This window comes from Macrotis lagotis, chromosome 7, assembly GCF_037893015.1.
Source record: "Macrotis lagotis isolate mMagLag1 chromosome 7, bilby.v1.9.chrom.fasta, whole genome shotgun sequence".
Lineage (NCBI taxonomy): Eukaryota > Metazoa > Chordata > Mammalia > Peramelemorphia > Peramelidae > Macrotis > Macrotis lagotis.
In genome coordinates, this window is record NC_133664.1 from 216,131,196 (window position 1) to 216,150,330 (window position 19,135).

Here is a 19,135-nt window from a genome sequence, read left to right on the forward strand (position 1 = left end):
AGTGTTTGTTGTTCAGTCATTTCAGTAGTATCTGATACTACAAGACCACATGCATAGCTTTCCTAACAACAATACTGGTTTGACATTTCCTTCTCAAACTCATTTTGCAGATGAAGAAACTGAGGCAAACAGGAGGTAAGAGATGGACTTAGGGTCACACAGGTAGTATCTGAGGCCAGACTTGAATTCAGTTTTCCTGACTCCAGGCCTGATGTTCTATTTACTGCAGCTGCAGATGCCCCAGTTCTATCAGATATCAACTGCAATATTACCACACAGGTATATGGGAGGCAATATGAAACACATTTTAAAATTTTTTTTTTAATTTAAGGATTCTTAAATGCTAATTAATAGCCTCTTGCCATTTTACATAAATAATTCTAATGACAGACTTTCAAAACATCTGGTATTTGCTAACATCATATTCAATTTTTAAAGTTTTAGTGTTCTAAAAAGCAGAGAAATATTTAAACTTGAGAAATTATTCTTGCTTTTCTCTAGGAATATGCACTTGGACTGGGATGCTATTTAGCTTAAAGGAAACTTGAACCTAGTACTTAAGAAAAAACATGCCAATTATTTACTAAAAGCTAATGAGGTATAAGTTGCATAAGATGAATGTGAGTCTTATGAAACTATAATTTTGTCACTAATTTAATCAGACATTCTACCAAGAAAAAGAAAAAATTTTTTTTAGACATGTATGAACTTTTTGAGTTTTTTGCAGTCAGTTTTTAACCCTATAGACTGAAATTTTTTAGGTTTTTTGAATTGGTAGGATATCAATTTTATTTAGCTCTACTCTTCTTTGCACAAAACTTTAACTAAGTATCTAAAAAGAATTTACTGCAGTTCCCTCCTTGAGTTATGCTGTGAAGAAATAGGTTCATTTATTGTTCATTATTGTTCTTATGTTGTCAAAACTATCTTTATTACTACTGAGAAATAATATGTTATTATTCTTGCAAGGCAATTGTGATTTGGTGACTTGCCTAGGATCACACAGCTAATAAGTGCCAAATATCTGAGGTCTAATTTGACCTTGGGTCCTCCTGACTTGAGGACTGGTGCCATCTAGCTGCCCCATATAGTACATTATTTAAAGTGCTTTAGAACTATATTAAGCTTCAGTTCTGCCACTGACTAGATAATATATGACCTCAGAAAAAGTATAATAAAATACTGCTTAAAATCTCCAGGATCAGATGGATTTGAAAGTTAGACAAAACCCTTGAGTAAGAATTATGGGGGAGGAGAGAAAAAAAGGGGAAGGGGAGGAGAGCCCTGCCCCCACTCTTCCCCACAACATTGACCAAGCTATCAGAGAGATTATGCTGAAGGAAAATGTGGCTGCCTAGAGGTTACAGGGGTTCAAGCAAACATTAAAGAATTCACTTAATAAATCAACTCTGACCCAGAAGAAATTAGGAATGAAAAAGGTTTATTAGGTTTTTAAAAATTTTTTATTTATTTTATGCAATGGGGTTGGATGTCTTGCCCAAGGTCACACAGCTAGGCAATTATTAAGTGTCTGAGGCCAAATTTGAACTCAAGTACTCCTGACTGCAGGGTTGGTGCTTTATCCAGGGCACAACCTAGCTGCCCCCCCCCCCAAGTTTATTTAGGCATTGCTGTAGTTAGCAGAAGCTAAGAAAAAGATATCTATGAGAGGATAAGTAGGAAGGAAAGGTATAGAGGCAAGAGAGTTTGAGGTTTACAAAGGAAGATAAGCAATGCAACTGGGGAGTGAAGAGCTTGTAAAAGAGCAGGAAGATGAGATAATTAGTTATCTGTTGATGTGAACAGTAATTCAGAGAGCAGAGATGAGATCAGTAGGGATATTTGGATAAGGGGTAATAGATCAAAAGTTTGATCCTTTCAGGCTAAGGCAGGGATCCATTGTTTTGCTGATAGGGACTTGGCTTGTGCCTGGGAGCAAGAATTTACCTGGGAAGGGCAAGGCACTTTATTAAAAGTTCATTGATCTTGCCTGGATAATTTGGACTGTTGGATGGAGAGGGGGTGGTCAGTATTAATGTAAAGTACCTGGTCAGTACAGAGGGAACAGATTAATTATAGAATATAATTCTCTTAATATTTTCTCTACTTCAATTAGACTAATCACTTATTGTGCATCTGACCCAGACTCTACAAAGTCACTGACACTCAAAAATAGAGTTATACTTAAGGACTTGGATAAGGGCTCCACAAAGGGAAAAAGGAATTTCCATTAAATAGGAATTGTGACCTGGCCCTCTGTGTGCCTCAGTAACTTGGTATTTTATGTTTGTATCCATTCTCTTTCCCTATATACATTTGTATGAGCATACTCCCCCCACCCAGGCTTCTGGGGGAATTATTTATTTAATATTTAATTATTTAATATTTAATCTTCTTAATTTAAATCAATATTTAATATTTAATATTGACTACAATAACTATCTGTGATCAAAAGATAATTAAGTCTAACTGATTTTTAAAATGAATAACAATAGTGTAAACTTGTGACTAACTAGTAGAAACCTAGTTCTTTAGAGTTACCCCTAGAATACAGAGAATAGTAAAAGTAATAGTAGCCACCCTCTGAGAATCTCAGCCTTTTAGTAAGAGTACAAGTTGGAAGAAAAAAGATATGCTGATAAATATTTAATACCTCATTTCTGAAAAATGCAACACACTTTTAATCTGCATTATTATCATTTTCTTTCACTTTTTAAGCCTAGAAAACAATACATCAAGCCCTGATTTGTAATGTTGCCAACCTATAAATGATTGATTCTCATCCATGTGTGTGTGTGTGTGTGTGTGTGTGTGTGATAAAGCAAATTTTAGGGAAGGGATCAAAGGAAGAATTAGCATTAGAGGAATAAGGAAAAACTGTCTATAAGAGGTATTGTTTGAGCTGAACTTTGAAGAAGGCTATGACTTCTAAAAATAGAGAATTTGGACTACAATTGTTTTGAGGGTAGGTTGGGGGGGGTGGTAATATAAAAATGAGAAAAAAGCCCATATGGTTGGAATACATAGTACACAAAGGGAAGTGTTGTGTATGTAATACATCTGGAAAAGTAGTAAGGATCCTAGAGATAATAGAAATCTATTGGAACTTTTAAAATAGAGGAGAGATTTTATCCAACTTATGCCTTAAGAAAATTAATTTGCTAGTTGTGTGGAAGATAGATTGGAGAAGTGAGAAACTGGATGCAAGGAAATCAGTTAAGAGGCTATATCCAAGAATTATGCAAGAGATGAAGAAGAGGTTTGAACTAAATTCATTTCCATGTGAATGGAAAGAAGGGGATTCATTTAGTAAATATTATAGAGGTAGAATCCAGACGATATAACAATTGATTGGATGGAAGGGGTGATTAAGAGTGAAAAATAAGAATGTCCCTGCTAGGGAAATTCAGAGAAGGGATGGGCATGGGGGGGAAAGATCTGTTTGGATATTCTGATTTTGAGATGTTTTTGAGATATCCAGTTCAAAACATCCAATAACCATTTGTCTACATGAGACTGGAGCTCAGGAAAGATATGGGATAATACTAATTAATAAAGATGCTGATGATAATGATAATATTTTCATAGTTCCCCAAAGTTTGTAAAACACTTTACAAATATTATTTTATTTTATCTTCACAACAACTTTGGGAGACAGGTGAAACTGTGCCTGAAAAAGGTTAAACAACTTACTCAGGATTACATGTCTAGTAAATGTCTAAGGCTAGATTTGAACTAAGGTCATTTTAGATCCAAGTCCAGTGTGCTCTATACTCTATATAATCTAACTGCCTCCATATGTAAATATACTAATATATAATATATAAACCTGAGTCTTTTCCATAAAAATTTTAACTTAAAACATAGGATCACCAAAAGCTAGTATAGAGATGAAAAGAAAGTTCTAAGAGAGAGCTTTGGGTACCTTCATGAGTCATGGATGATGACTGAGAAGAAAAAGTAGGTACCTGGAGATAAAATCAGGAGAGAGCAGTGAGAGCTAAGAGAGGAAAGAAGATCCAGGAAGAAAGGATGGCTTGGTGTAGAGCCAAGATAGCGGCATGAGGACAGGCTTTCCTAGGAACTCTCTCAAAAATATTTCAAAACCCTTAAAATTATGCCTCTAAATTTTCGAGAGACAGAACCTACAGAAAAGACCCAGGCAGTTCTCTAGCCCAAGGTAAACTGGAAGATTGTGGGAAGGCTTTGTTCCATGGGGTTGGAGGGGGTAGCAGCACAGCCAGGATACCTGGGTCTGAGTGAAAGCTTCAGTGGCCTGGAAACAGCCTGCAGGGTACTTGGGATTCTGGGAGCTCCTAACAGCAGAAGCGGTTTCCAGACTTCCCAACCCAGGGAACACCAAGCACAGCTTGGAAGATCAGCAGGGAAACCTCTACCAGAGCAACCACAAAGTCCAGGCCAGTGTGACTCTCAGCTCAGTCACAGCCCTCAGTACAGGACAGATCCCAGGAAATGGAAGCAGGTCCGTGGAGCCACCCAGCAAGAAGCTGCTCAGCAGCTGCTCCCAGAGCACTCAGCCCACGGAAGGCAAGGGGGTGGGGGGAGATTGTTGAAGTCTCTCCTCTGTCCCTGGGACAGGACTCTGGTGCTTTGTCCAGATTCAAACCCTGGTCACACTCTGGGGCCCCCATACCACCATCGTGGAGTGGGGACCCCCTCATAGCTCCAGTGCAGAGGGGTATGCTTGTGGTCATTCACAGGCCAGGAGAGCAGTCAGTCTCTCATAAGACCTTGAAGGAACTGAGGTCCTTGCAGGGATATCCCAATAATACTCAAAAGCTCAGGAATCATCCCAAAACCAGGGCACAGTCTGGAGTAAACAGAAAAAAAAGGAATCTGATAATACACAATTACTTTGGTCCCATGGAGGATCAAAATACCCTCTCATCTATCACCTCCATCCCTCAGAAAGAAACAATTCAAACATCATGGAGCTATAGTCAGGATTATTCAGGATTTAACAGCAACTACATTAAGGGTTTGTAGGACTTGGAATATGATATTCCTCAAGGCAAAAGAGTTTGGAAAGCAATCAAGAATCAACTACCCAGCAAAACTGAACATCCTCTCACAGGGGAAAAGATGGATGTTCAATGAAACAGGGGACTTTCAAATGTTCTTGTTGATATGACCAGAGCTGAACAGAAAGTTTGATCTTCAAGTACAGGACTCAGGTGAAGCATAGAGAATGTGGACAAGAAGGGGAAATTATGAAGGATTTAAAGATGATGAACTATGTATATCCCTGCATGGGAAAATGATACTGATAATGCTCATATGAACCTTCTCATTTATTAGAGCAGTTAGAAGGAGTATATATAGACGAGGCACAGGAGGGAACTAAATTTGAAGGTATAATATATTGAAAAATGGAGTCAATGGGTGAAAAGTAAATATACTGGGAGAAAGAGAAAGGAAAGATAGAATGGGCTAAGATATTTCATGTAAAAGAATAAAGAAATAGCTTTTGCAATAGAGTGGAAGGGGGTAAGATGAGGGGGAATGAGGGAGTCTTCATTCTCATTGGAAATAACTCAGAAAGGAAACAACATACATACTTAAGAGGGTATAGAAATCTAGAGGAAAAAGGAGAGAAAGGGGAGATGGGAGAAGGGACAATGGGAGGGGAGGGGGGATATAGGTGATAGAGAAGAGGGTAGATCATAGGAGAGGGTAGTCAGACACAACACATTTTCTTTTCATTCTTTGCAAGGTGGAAGGATTGGGTGGCCTGTCCTGGACCATGAAACTGGGTGTTTGCTGGGTCTCTCAGGTGGGATATAGACTTGGGGCCTCCTGACCCCCGGACCAGTGCTCTGTCTGCTGTGCTACTCAGCTGCCTCACAGCACACTTTTGAAGAGGGACAGAGTTAAAGGAGAGAGAAAATATAATAAATGGCAATGGATGGAGGGAATTACAATCAGCAAAAGCAACTGTGGAAAAATATGGAAGTAATTTCTCTGATGGACTTAGGATAAAGAATGTGATCCACCCCAGAGACAGAGCTGATGGTATCTGAACACAGACTGAAGCACATTTTTTTCTCTTTCTTTCACTTTATTTCTTTTGGGTTTTTTATTTTTGTGGGAGGGAGGGGAGGGATTATGTTTATTCTTACAACAAGATTACTTTAGCAATGTGTAAATAAATAAAAATGTAAATTAAAATAAAAAATAATAAATCCAAGAAAGGGTGGCTTACAGTGCCAAATACTTTAGAGAGGGCAACAAGGGTGAGTACTAAGAAAAGGCTTTAGTTTATCAAATATCAGACTGCTATAATCATCTCCTGCTATGGTACCTAGTCTATTCCACTGGTCTACCACTCTATTTCTTAGCCAATACCAGACAATCTTGATGACTGGTGCTTTATAATGTAATTTAAGGTCTGGTAGGGCAGATTCTTTTGCACTTACTAATTGTTTCTGGTAGTTTTTTAAATGTTTGATAAACTCAAAGAGTCCAACTATTAGAATAAAAATTCTCTCTTCGATAAAAACTGCTGGGAAAATTGGAAGTTAGTATGGAAGAAACTTAGATTAGACTAATACTTCATACCCTATACCAAGATAAGATCCAAATGGATACAGGATTTAGACATAAAAAACAATATTATAAGCAAACTAGAAGATCAAGGAGTAGTTTGCCTGTCAGATCTATGGAGAGGGAATCAGTTTATGACCAAAGAAGAAATGGAGAACATCACTAAAAACAAACTAGATGATTTCAATTACATTAAATTAAAAGGCTTTTGCACAGTCAAAACCACTGTAAAGATTAAAAGAAAAGTAGTAAACTGGGAAACAATCTTTACAACTAGTATTTCTGACAAAGGACTCATTTCTAAAATAACTAGAGAACTGAGTCAAATTTTTAAAAAAAGAAGCCATTCCCCAATTGACAAATGGTCAAAGGATATGCAAAAGTAATTTACTGATGAAGAAATCAAAGCAATCCATAGTCATATGACAAATTGCTTTAAATCATTACTTATTTGAGAAATGAAAATTAAAGCTTCTCTGAGGTACCACCTCACACCTCTCAGACTGGCCAATATGACCAGAAGGGACAATGATCAATGTTGGAAGGGATGTGGGAAATCTGGGATAGTAATACATTGTTGGTGGAACTGTGAACCCATTCAACCTTTCTGGAGAGCAGTTTGGAACTATGCCCAAAGGGCAACAAAACTCTGAAGAGATTATGAAAAGGGGTAAAAACATTACTTGTACAAAAATAGCAGCCCTGTTTGTGGTGGCAAAGAATTGGAAATCAAGTAAATGTCCTTCAGTTGGGGAATGGCTTAGCAAACTGTGGTACATGTATGTCATGGAACACTATTGTTCTATTAGAAACCAGGAGGGATGAGAATTCAGGAAAGCCTGGAGAGATTTGCATGAACTGATGCTGAGTGAGATGAGCAGAACCAGAAAAACATTGTACACCCCTAACAGCAACATAGGGGTGATGATCAACCTTGATGGACTTGCTAATTCCATCAGTGCAACAATCAAGGACAATTTGGGGCTATCTTTAATGGAGAATACCATCTGTATTCAGAGAAATAATTGTGGAATTTGAACAAAAACCAAGAACTATTACCTTTATAGGAAAAAAATATCTTATTATGTAATCTTGCTATCTCTTATACTTTATTCTTCTTCCTTAAGGATATGATTTCTCTTTCATCACATTCAATTTGGATCAATGTATGGAAACAATATAAAGACTGGCAAATTGCCTTCTGTGGGGGGGAGAGGGAAGTAAATTTAGGGGAAAAATTATAAAACTCAAAATAAATAAAATCTTTAAAATGAAAAAAAAAAGAAAAGACTTTAGGATTCAGCAATGGAGATCTCTGGAGGCCTTGAAGAGAGCAATTGCAGTTAAGTGATGAAGTCAGAAGCCAGATTGCAAATGAGAAATGAATGATAAAGGAATTGGAGACAATGAATTTAGACAATTTTTTCTACGATTATGACTTCAAAAGGAAGAGAGGTATAATATGATAACTTGAAGGATTTTTTGATTATTATTTTTCAGAATGTGGGATACCTGGTAGTGCTTTTTAGTAATAAATGAAGCAGCTAGTAGATTTGGAAACTGGTGACTAAACAGAGAGATAAAATGATTTGAGGGAGGGAAAGAATCTACTGAAAAAGACAGGAGGATATGAAATTGAAGTATAGAAAATATTGGACAGAAAAAATGTTTTATAATCTATTCCCTCTGCATTGACTCTATACCTTACATTAACTGATCATTTCCCTTCCCGCCCCCATCCCATTGTTCAAGTTATGAGATGAGGTCAATGAACTTTTAGCAAAGTACTTTGCCCCTCCCTGGCAAGGACTTTGAGCCCAAAGGCTCAAAACAAGCCCCTATCAGCAAAACAGGATCTCTGCTTTAGTCTGAGAAGATTTAGTCTTTGACCTCTCATCTACCAATCTCTCTATCTGTTTCTACTCTCTGAGTTCCCATCCTCATTTACGTCTCCCTATATCTCCTTCAAAGCTCACTTTCTATTCATCTTCCTTTGGGTTGGGAAGTTAACCTATTCTTGGGGAGTGTCCTTCTCAAAATAGTCTCTCATCCTGCTACACCCTTCTTTACTCTTTATTCCCTGATTGTTTGCCTTCCTTTGGTGGAGTAGCACACTCTGAGGGAGTTTCAAAATAACCTCATATATCATAAATGTCCTTCTTTACTACCTGTCCTGATTGCTCTTCTTCCTTTGGGAAGGCAGCCTGAATATCTTATCTTTCCCATAGCTTCTGCTACAATACATATATTTTATAAATATTTATATACCACATCAATACTTAAATATGTCTTTTTGTTCCTAAAATTTCTTTTGGATCAGAATTGATCTCTTATATGAATTTTTCCCTGGCAACAAGATCAAGAATACAGCTACTGAAAGTCATTCCATCTCTAAATCTCTGATTCTGACTCTGATGAGCAGAAGAGTCTCTTCATCAGGGACTTGAGCAAAAGAGCACAATTTTCTTTAAGGAAAATAAGAAGACAATAGTATCTGAAGTCCTCATATTATGAGGATATTGTAAGCATAATAGTAATGGAACATGCTAGTGGAAAAAAAAATTACCTCCTTCTCTCTGAACAATGTGATAGAGATGGACATTGTGGAGAATGCATTCCAAGTCTTGATCATTATATCCTTTGTCATGCATATCATCTACAGAGTCAGGATAAATAACTTGATCCCGAAGAGTTCCAAGAGACATGTAGGGTCTATTAAAATAAAAAAAAAAGCACAGATTAAGCAATGCAAGTATCAAATCAAACAAACAGCTTAATCAGTATATTAACTTATTTGGGCTATCTAGAGCAAAAATATGAAGATACTTTTTTAAAAACCAAAAGTAACTGCAGAGTAAGAAATAATTAGGACATAGTTCCAGTAAAAGCATATTCTATTTTGACACTTTTAGTGTTTATGTTTAATTTCATTTAACAAGTAAAGTGAGGTTGGTTACTTTGCACAGCCCTTCTTCATTTATTTCAATTCACTTGCATGTTATGACCACCTCCCTCCTTGAGAATGAAGGACAAATAACAAGTTTGATAACATAGCTTCTGATATTCATCTAATAACTGGGTTTGTTTGTTACAATATTTTACAATTTTGTGATTCAACACAAAGGACAAGACAAAAGAAAATAAAACAAAACTCTAAACAACATTGTGTGAAATTTAGGTTATACCAAAACTCAAAACAATATTGTGGGAAATTCACTCATCTGTTAAAGGTCAGCTGCAAAGTTCTATTGGTTCATAGTTACAAAACTACAAGCTTCTCTCTACTTTGAAATTCCTTCTCTATTTATTACTTTACAGGCTTCAGATTAGGTTAGAGACTGGAACTGAGATCACAATGATCCTTCTTGTTTCTGAACTCGCTCCTTGCTCAGCTTATAGTAGGGCTCATATCTATCTACTCCTCCTTATTGGAATGCTACTTCTGAACACAGGTTTCTTCTTCAGTCTGCCCTGGACCTATGTAGGAAAATTGGGTAGTGGTATCCATTCCTGTATCAGGTACAATATCTTTGTTGAATCTAGGACCTCTTCTTACACAGCTACATAGCCTGGAATGCTTCATGTATCCAGGTTCTGTTCCCAATATCTACAGATCTCTTTATGTCAACTTGAGCTAGAAAAATGACTCATTGAGACTACTTTTTCTTGGATTTCCCAATCAATACTCATATTGGTGCATTTTCTACATCTGTGTAAAAAATATTATGTAGGAGAGTTTGCCTATGCTCATTCCTGTTATACCACCAACTTGGTTCCATTCCCTTTCTCATTCCACTATTAGTTTCAGCTACCAACTATCATGTTGAATTGAAATTTCTAAATAAGGAACAAAGCTCTCATGATATATCTTATGATATATAACTACTATAACTATATATAACTACTCTTACCATAAGATCATAGATTTAGAGCTATAAAAGGAACCTTTTAAGTTATATATTAGAAATTACTCATTTGATCAAATGGGGATGTTTTTGCTTTTTTTTTTTTGTTTGTTTGTTATCTTTCTTTCTTGAAGAAGACCAAGACATCAGGGGAGGTGATGCCAAGACAAGCATGTGAACTACGTTTGAGTGAGGGAATGCTGGGCTAATAAGTCACCAGTCTCATTTTTCCCTCTAGAATCACCTGAGTCCAGTGGCCAGATAGGAATTAGGACAATTGGAGATGGTCCTGGATGTGAGGCAAGCACAGGTAAGTGACTTGCCCAAGGTCACATAGCTAGTAAGTGGCAAATGTATAAGAATGGATTCCTCCTGACTCCAAGGCCAGAGCTCTGTCCTTTGTATCACCTAGCTATCCCTGGGGCACTGAGAAGTATTGAAAGGCTAAGTGGTTAAGAGGGTGAGGGATAGATTCTGGGAAGATGGTGGAATAAGTCAGGAAACCATCTGACTCCCCCAAACCCCTTCACAAACAATTTAAAATAAAACCTGAATAGCATAAATAATTAAAAGTCAGGGTAAAGTAGTTAGCAGTCTGAGATAATTTGGGAGGACTTCAGGAAAGACCTGACTTGTGAGGAGTGATGGTTTAACCTGTCTATAGTACAAATAGCAAATAGGCAGCAGCCTCAGGCCAAACTCCATTTCAGGAGACAGATGATCAAGGGAAGATTGTAGGGTCTTCTGATGGCAATGGAAATGGGACCCCAGTGGCTGAGCCAGTCTCCCAGGCTGTGACTGTGGGTGAAGTAGAGTAAGCACATACTTGCATGTGTGTGTGCTCTGGTCCACAGAAGGTTGAGGATTCTGCTGGTTGTGGGACTCACAGGAGAGTAAATCCCTTGGTCTTAGTGCTGGGGAAGAGGGGTAAGCTTGCAAGAATTGGAAGGAAATAAGAGTATTTGTAGTGACAATGAGAGCCTTAGTCATGACTTAGGAAAAGAAGGTCCTATCTAGAACTCAGAAAACATAGCATAAAAACCCTAAAACCCTGAGACATAATTCCCTATTCCTTAGGATTAGAGCAGACTTTAACACAAAATTAACAGACAAGAAATAAGCACACAAATATGAATAAGCAAAAGAGAAAGATAACTATTACAGTGAAAGAGAAGATCTGGATTCAATCTCAGAAGATTGTTAAATTAACTACTTCAACTTCAAAGAAAAAAGTGAAGTGATCAAAAGACTAAAAAGAGTTCTTGGAAAAATTTTTTTTTTAGGTTTTTGCTAGGCATTGGGTTTAAGTGGCTTGCCCAAGGCCACACAGCTAGGTAATTATTAAATGTCTGAGACCGGATTTGAATCCAGGTACTCCTGACTCCAGGGCCGCTGCTTTATCCACTGCGCCACCTAGCTGCCCCCTTGGAAAATTTTTTAAAGGACTTTGAAAATTAAATTAGAGGTTGAGAAAAAATTAGGAAAAAATAAAAATTATGCAAGAAAATGAAAAGGATAAAAAGGAAGTCAACCAATTGTAAAGAGAACCAAAAAACAAAGAAAACAATTTCTTAAAAATTAGAATTGAGCAAGGCAAAGGGAATAATTTAACAAGACACCAAGAAATAATAAAACAAAATCAAGGACAGCTAGGTGGCGCAGTGGAAAGAGCACCAACCCTGGAGTCAGGAGTACTTGAGTTCAAATTCGACCTCAGACACTTAATAATTGCCAGGCTGTGTGACCTTGGGCAAGTCACTTAACCCATTGCCTTAAATTTAAAAAATTTTAAAAATAAAAAGAATGAAAAAATAAAAAAGAATGTGAAACCACTAAAAAACATTTGACCTGAAAAACAGAATGAGGAGAGACAAAATAAGAAGTGTTGGACTACTTGAAAATTATGATCATTAAAGAAAGTCTAGAAATTATATTTCAATAAATTGTTTTTAGAAACTGCCCTGATATTTTAGAACTAGAGGGTAAAATAAAAATTGAAAGAAAATTCACCAATTCCAAGAATGAAAATTCACAGGAACATTAAAAAATTTCAGAGCAGGGGCGGCTAGGTGGTGTAGTGGGTAAAGCACCGGCCCTGGAGTCAGGAGTACCTGGGTTCAAATCTGGTCTCAGACACTTAATAATTACCTAGCTTTGTGGCCTTGGGCAAGTCACTTAACCCCGTTTGCCTTGCAAAAAAAACTAAAAAAAAATTTCAGACCAGAATAAATGGAAAAATTGACCCACAAGTATCAAGAAAAACATAAGGAAATTAAACATTAAAGACGAATAATAAAAGATATAATAAGGTGAGATTATTTACTTCCTATTTGGGAAAAAAAAGATATCTATAACTCTTAAGAATGTTATTTCTAGGATAGTTTGAAAGAGCATACATAAATAGAAGGCTTGGGGGCTGAGTCAAGAATGATAGGATAATTCTAAAAAATAAAAATCCAGAGGGAGAGGTAAAATGAAAGCACAGTTACTGTAGAGGCAGGAGGGGCTTGAAGGGCTGGTGGTGCCAGAATTTTATTCTCATTAGAACTGGATTAAAGGGAAACAGAAAGGTAAGGGAAAAGGATAAGAGAGAAACTCTTAGAAGATTAAGGAATAAGAGGATAAGAGGAAAGGAGAAGGGAGGGATTCTTAGATGGGATAGGGATTAGGGAAGTAGTAGTTAGAAGTAAATCAAATGTTTAAGGAGGGATAGGGTAAATAGAAGATAATAGAAAAAATGTGATGAAGGGAAACATATAACTAGTGAGTATAACTTTGAATGAGAATGGGATGAACTCATCCATAAAAGAGAAATGGATAGCACAATGTATTGTGCTTATGAGAAAAACAATTAAAATTGTGAAAAACACAAAAGACTTAAACAGTTGCAGTGAAATGTATTATTCTTCAGCTGACACACAAAAAAACAAGAATAGCAGTTAATCTCAAACGTAAAGCTAAAATATATATAATTAAAAGAGACAAACTACATTATGATAAAAGGTTACTTGGGAAATGAAGTGATATCAATATTAAACTTATAAGCACCAAATATTATATAGTATCCAAATTTTTCAAGGAATAACTGAATGAATTCTAGGTAGAAAGAGATAGAAAAACAAAAATAGTTGTAGACTCCAACTTTCCTCTCTTAGAACTAGATAAATTTGACCAAAAAATCCCCAACAAGGAAATCAAAGAGAAGAATAGAATCTTAGATAAGGAAAATGTGATAGATATCTGAAGAGAACTGGAGAGAATGGGAAAAAAAAAAACCTCTTTCTGCCACGGTACATGGCACATTACAAAAACTGACCATATATTAGGGAAAATACAGAAAAGTAAATTATTAGATGCATCCTTTTCATATTGCAATAAAGAGAACATGGGAATAGTTTAAAATTAAAGGTTAAACAATCTAATCTTAAGAATGAGTTAAAAAATGGATCATAGACATAATCAATGCCAAAACCTATGAAATGAAGCAAAAGAAGTAATGAGAAAATTTATATTTCTAAATGCTTACTTCAATAAAACAGAAAAAACAGAACAATGCAATTGTTCTATGCAATTAAAAATAGAAAAAAACAAATAAAAAATCCACAACTAAACACAAAATTGCAGATCTTAAAAACTGAAGATGAGATTAATAAAATTGAAGTAAGAAAATCAATGAATTAATAAATAAAATCAGAAGTTGGTTTAATAAAAAATATACTAGGTAAACCATTGGTTAAAATAATTTTAAAAAGAGAAAAAAACAAAATTACTACTACCAAAAATGAAAAGGGTGAAATTACCTTTAATTAATATAAATTCCCAACAATTATCAGGAGCTATTTGGCCCAATTACATGCCAATCAGTTTTACAATTAAAGTGAAATGGAAAATCTTCCTGGATAACAGAAAATAAAATATCTAAAGAAATTAAATAGACAATAAATGAGCTTTCTAAGAAAAGAGCACGTATATCATCTTATTTTTTTTTAGGTTTTTTCAAGGCAAATGGGGTTAGGTGGCTTGTCCAAGGCCACACAGCTAGGTAATTATTAAGTGTTTGAGACTGGATTTGAATTCAGGTACTCCTCACTCCCAGGCCAGTGTTCTATCCTCTGCACCACCTAGACGCCCCAAGAGCATATATATCAGATGGATTTACAAAGGAATTATGCCAAGCATTTAAAGGTCAACTAATTCCACTATTAAATAAATTATATGGAATGATAGGCAAAGGATGAATCCTACCAAATTCCTTTTATGAACTATCTGTTGCTGATACATAAATCAGGAAGAGTAAAAACAGAGAAAGAAAATTATAGACTAGGTTTGTTAATGAATATGGACACAAAAATACTAAATAAAATACCAGCCAGGAGACTACAATATATCTTAAATATTACAACACAGAGATTAAGTGAAATTTTTAACATAAGAAAAGCTATTAGCATAATTGACAGTATCAACAACAAAAGTAACAAAATCATATGATTATTTCAACATGAGACAAAGCTTTTTGACAAAATACAACATTCTTATTAAAAACACTTACAAACAAAAGTATAAATGAATTTTTCCCCTTAAAATGACAAGAAGCTTCTTCTTAAAACCATCAGCAAGCATTATTTGTAATGAGATTAAGCCAGAAGTATTCCCAATAAGATTAGAAATGAAAAAATACTATTATATTTGATATGCTAGCAATAGCAATAAGAGAAGAAAAAGAAATGGAAGGAATTAGAATAGACACTGAGGTAATGAAATTATCTCTTCTTGCAGATGATATGAAAATAGACTTGAAAAATTCTAGAGATTCAATTAAAAAGTTAGTGGAAAATATAATTTTAGCAAATTAGCAGGACACAAGTAAAATAAAATAAATAAAACAATTACATAAATACAAAAAATTTGATCATCAGCATTTATGTATATTAACAACAAAACCATACAGGAAGAGCTAATAAGAAATATTCCTTTTAAAATAACTAGACTACAAAATCACTGGGAGTTCACCAGACTATAAAATCACTGGTAATTTTCCAGCCAAGCCAAATTTGGAACTACATGAATGTCATTATAAAACCACACAAACATAATTATAAAACATAATTATAAAAATTAAAACAAATAAAGATTTGAATAATTTGGAGAAATATTAACTGTCCATGGATGGCATAACTAAAATACTAAACATGAAAATTTTACCTAAACTAACCTATTTATTCAATGCTATCCCAATCAAATTATTAAAAATCTATTTTGAGCTAGAAAAATATTAGCAAAATTCATTTGAAAGAACACAAAAAGTCAAGAATATCAAAAGAATTAATTTTTAAAATGCAAAGAAAAAAGTTTATCAGCAACAGATCTTAAATTATAAGGCAGTAATTATCAGAACTCTGGTATTTGCTAAAAAATAAGAAAGTGGATCAGTGGAACAGAACAATATAGAATAGTAAATGATTAGTATAACTTGGTATTTGACAAAAGAAAAGACTTAAACTTGTGAGAAATGAATTCACTATTTGTTAAGTATTGTTGGAAAAACTGGAAAGTAGTTTGGTAGAAATTGGGTATAGACAATAACACTGCATAAAAACAACAATATTATTCCAAAAACTACTGTGAATGACCAAGTTATTTATTTTGAAAATTATTAATACTCAAATCAACTACAAATGATCTAGGAAGGAAGATGCCATTTACCACCAAAGAAAGAACTGATTAATAGAACTTTGAATAGTATAGTTTTACATGTGTGTCAGAGGGTGACCTTCCCTAATATAGGGTAAGGGAGGAGGAAGGGGAAACAATTTGAAACTTAAAATGAAGGAAAAACAAATTAAATTTAAAAAATAAAAAGGTAATATAGGTAGTTAAGTGGCAAAGCTAAGATTTGAACCCAGGCTCTCTGATTCCAAAATAAATATTCCTCTACACCATCCAGTGACTTTCCTCTTCTAACTACCTCCAATTTATCCTATATATAGCTTACAAATATGTTTGCAGATTGTCTCCCCTATTAGACGACAAGATCCTGAGGATAGAGACTATTTCTCATCTCTTTTTATATCTCCAGCAATTAGTACAGTGTCTGGTACATGGGAAGCACTCAATAAATATTTATAACTTGATTACTTAATATAATAATGAAAGTATGAAGTAGAAGTAAAAACTGAGTGACTTTCAGGTCATTATATTCCTAAAGTAATACTTTATATGGCTAATTATCTTACTAAACATGAAATATTTAATCTGAAGTACTCAAATTAATATTGCCAAAATATAAACAAATTAGGGCAATTTGTACACTAGAGTATCATCATAAAACTGATTTGTAATCTAAGTTGGGGAATACATTATAGATGGTAAATGTTAGAGTGAAGACAAGTCCTCTCCTAAACTACCTTACATATATTATTCTTTCTCCCTGACACTTTGATATACTTCATCAGTGCTCTCAATTTATAAAATAACAGGCTCTAGCAAAATAAGATAATGGTCTCAGTTCTCTTCTTCAACAAATTTTACATTATAGTTATACACCTTAACATTATCTCAGGACTAAAAAATAATGTTTAGAAGTTTTAATTAACAAAAGCAATAGCAAGTCAATTTTTTAGACTATTAAAATTGTTGAACCACCAAATAAAAGTTAATAAAAAATCTGAAATCATATAAAACATTTACATACTATTTACTTATTATGTTCTCCTTTGAGTTGTGGAGGCTTGAAATTTTTATCTTGTAGGTAGAATGAATTCTTAGTTGCAAGGAAAAAAGTATTTAATTTATAGTCTGTTTATTGTTTAATCTCTTATTGAGTCCTTGGAAGATGGAAACTTTTTTTTTTATTTTTGCAAGGCAATGGGGTTAAGTGGCTTGCCCAAGGCCACACAGCTAGGCAATCATTAAGTGTCTGAGGTCGGATTTGAACTCAGGTACTCCTGACTCCAGGGCCACCGTTCTATCCACTATACCACCTAGCCGCACCAGATGGAAACTTTTTAAAGAAGGAAATCTTTTAAAAGCAAACATGAATTTTACTGAGCTTTTTTTCATTTGAATCAAACTTTATAAAGTTTGCAAACAGAAAGTGCTTTTCTCCCTCTGAAATTATTTTGGCTTTTTTAATTTATATTTTATATTTATTTATGCAACCTGTTTACCTCCAAAATTATCTAAAATTCTGTATATAATAAATAAAAAATTTTTAAATGTTCATTGTGAAAAATTTTCTGAATAAAAATCTTCTTAAGTGTGTACAAATAATATAGAATAAAATATCAGATAAGGACTTATCAAATATATTTACTATGAAATTTTATCTTACTTCATTATGATTTTATTATCTTGAAGCCAAAAAGTTACATTATGTCAAATAGTTTTGGCATCCATCAAATAGCAATTGTAGCTATTATACAAAGCCAAATGACATAGTAATATAGTATGGATTTCCAGACAAATCTGGACGATTTTTGTTCCAATTGGTGTTGAGAGTACTAATGCAACACTACTTAACTTTGTGAGGGAGTAGGCACAAAAGTTTTGTAGGATAGAGAATCTTCATTCTTGGGCAGCCAAATGGCATTGTGGATAGAGTACTGGCCCTGAAGTCAGGAGGATCTGAGTTCAAATCCGACCTCAGACACTTAATGATTGCCTAGCTGTGTGATCTTGGGCAAATCACTTAATTCCATTGCCTTATATAAATAAAATTTAAAAAAATAAAAAAGAGAGTTTTCATTCTTTCTTTTAAGAGAAATTGACTTGTGTTCCAGACTCTCTTTTTGACATATTAAAGGCAGGAGAAAGAAAAAGAGAAAGGCTCTCTTGCAGATTATCATGCCTGCCTATCCAGAAACTTCAGGTAATTCCTCCTTGGTGAAATAATGGCATCTTTCTTTGTAAAGGTGAGATTTCTTCTTTCCAGAGAGAAAGAGCTCATTCACATTCCAATCTATATAATTTCTCTGATTAATGCTTTATTGGTTGGTTGATATTTGCTTGTATCTCTAAGCATCACTTGTGTGTAATCTATATTTGATGGGAATGTCCAAGCCTATGAGTATAAGTGAAAAGCTACTCGTTGAGGCATAGAGACCAACAAAATTAGTGGCATTTTTGTTCTGCACCAATCACCTGATATTTAGAGATCAACAAATATAATTCTCCTCTCTGAGAGAGGATAGTAGCCAGTCTCATGACCTATTCTCTTATTCCACCAAGACAGAAATCACAATCTGTTTAAAAAAAAAAAAAGAGTAAGTTCCTGAAATAGCCATCAATACTTTCCCATTGAGTCTTCTGTCTATATGATTAGACATCCCATGTGGATATACATAACTTACCTAGGCAGCACACACCTTATAACTTCAATATTAGCATGGAAACAAGCAAAGTTTCATCATCCCCTATGCTCTTCAAAAAATATTTATTAAGAGCATAAGAAGACTGTCAATTTGAACATTTCTCTCAACTAAATTAATTCTTGATTTTGAAGCAATAAATCATTTTTAAAATTATGGTTGGTTTATGCCTAAAATGCAGAGTATAGTCATGCTAGATCTTTTTCCTCCAAAAGTTAAATGCCATCTTTGGATGCAAATTACAATGCCTAATAGAAACTATTATGGGCTATTCCTTTTATAAAGAATTCCAAAGTCAAT

General features: G+C 34.7%; 1 protein-coding gene across 8 annotated transcripts in view; it reads right to left on the bottom strand.

Moving 5' to 3' along the window:
• Positions 1 to 19,135, bottom strand: part of ABCD2 (ATP binding cassette subfamily D member 2) — a 177,112-nt gene that overhangs the window by 64,975 nt on the left and 93,002 nt on the right. For all 8 annotated transcript variants that reach the window (XM_074194855.1, XM_074194863.1, XM_074194861.1 and 5 more), the window contains one exon: positions 9,131 to 9,276. In XM_074194855.1, the coding sequence (XP_074050956.1) occupies positions 9,131 to 9,276 (146 nt within the window). The remainder of the gene's footprint in view (positions 1 to 9,130; positions 9,277 to 19,135) is intronic.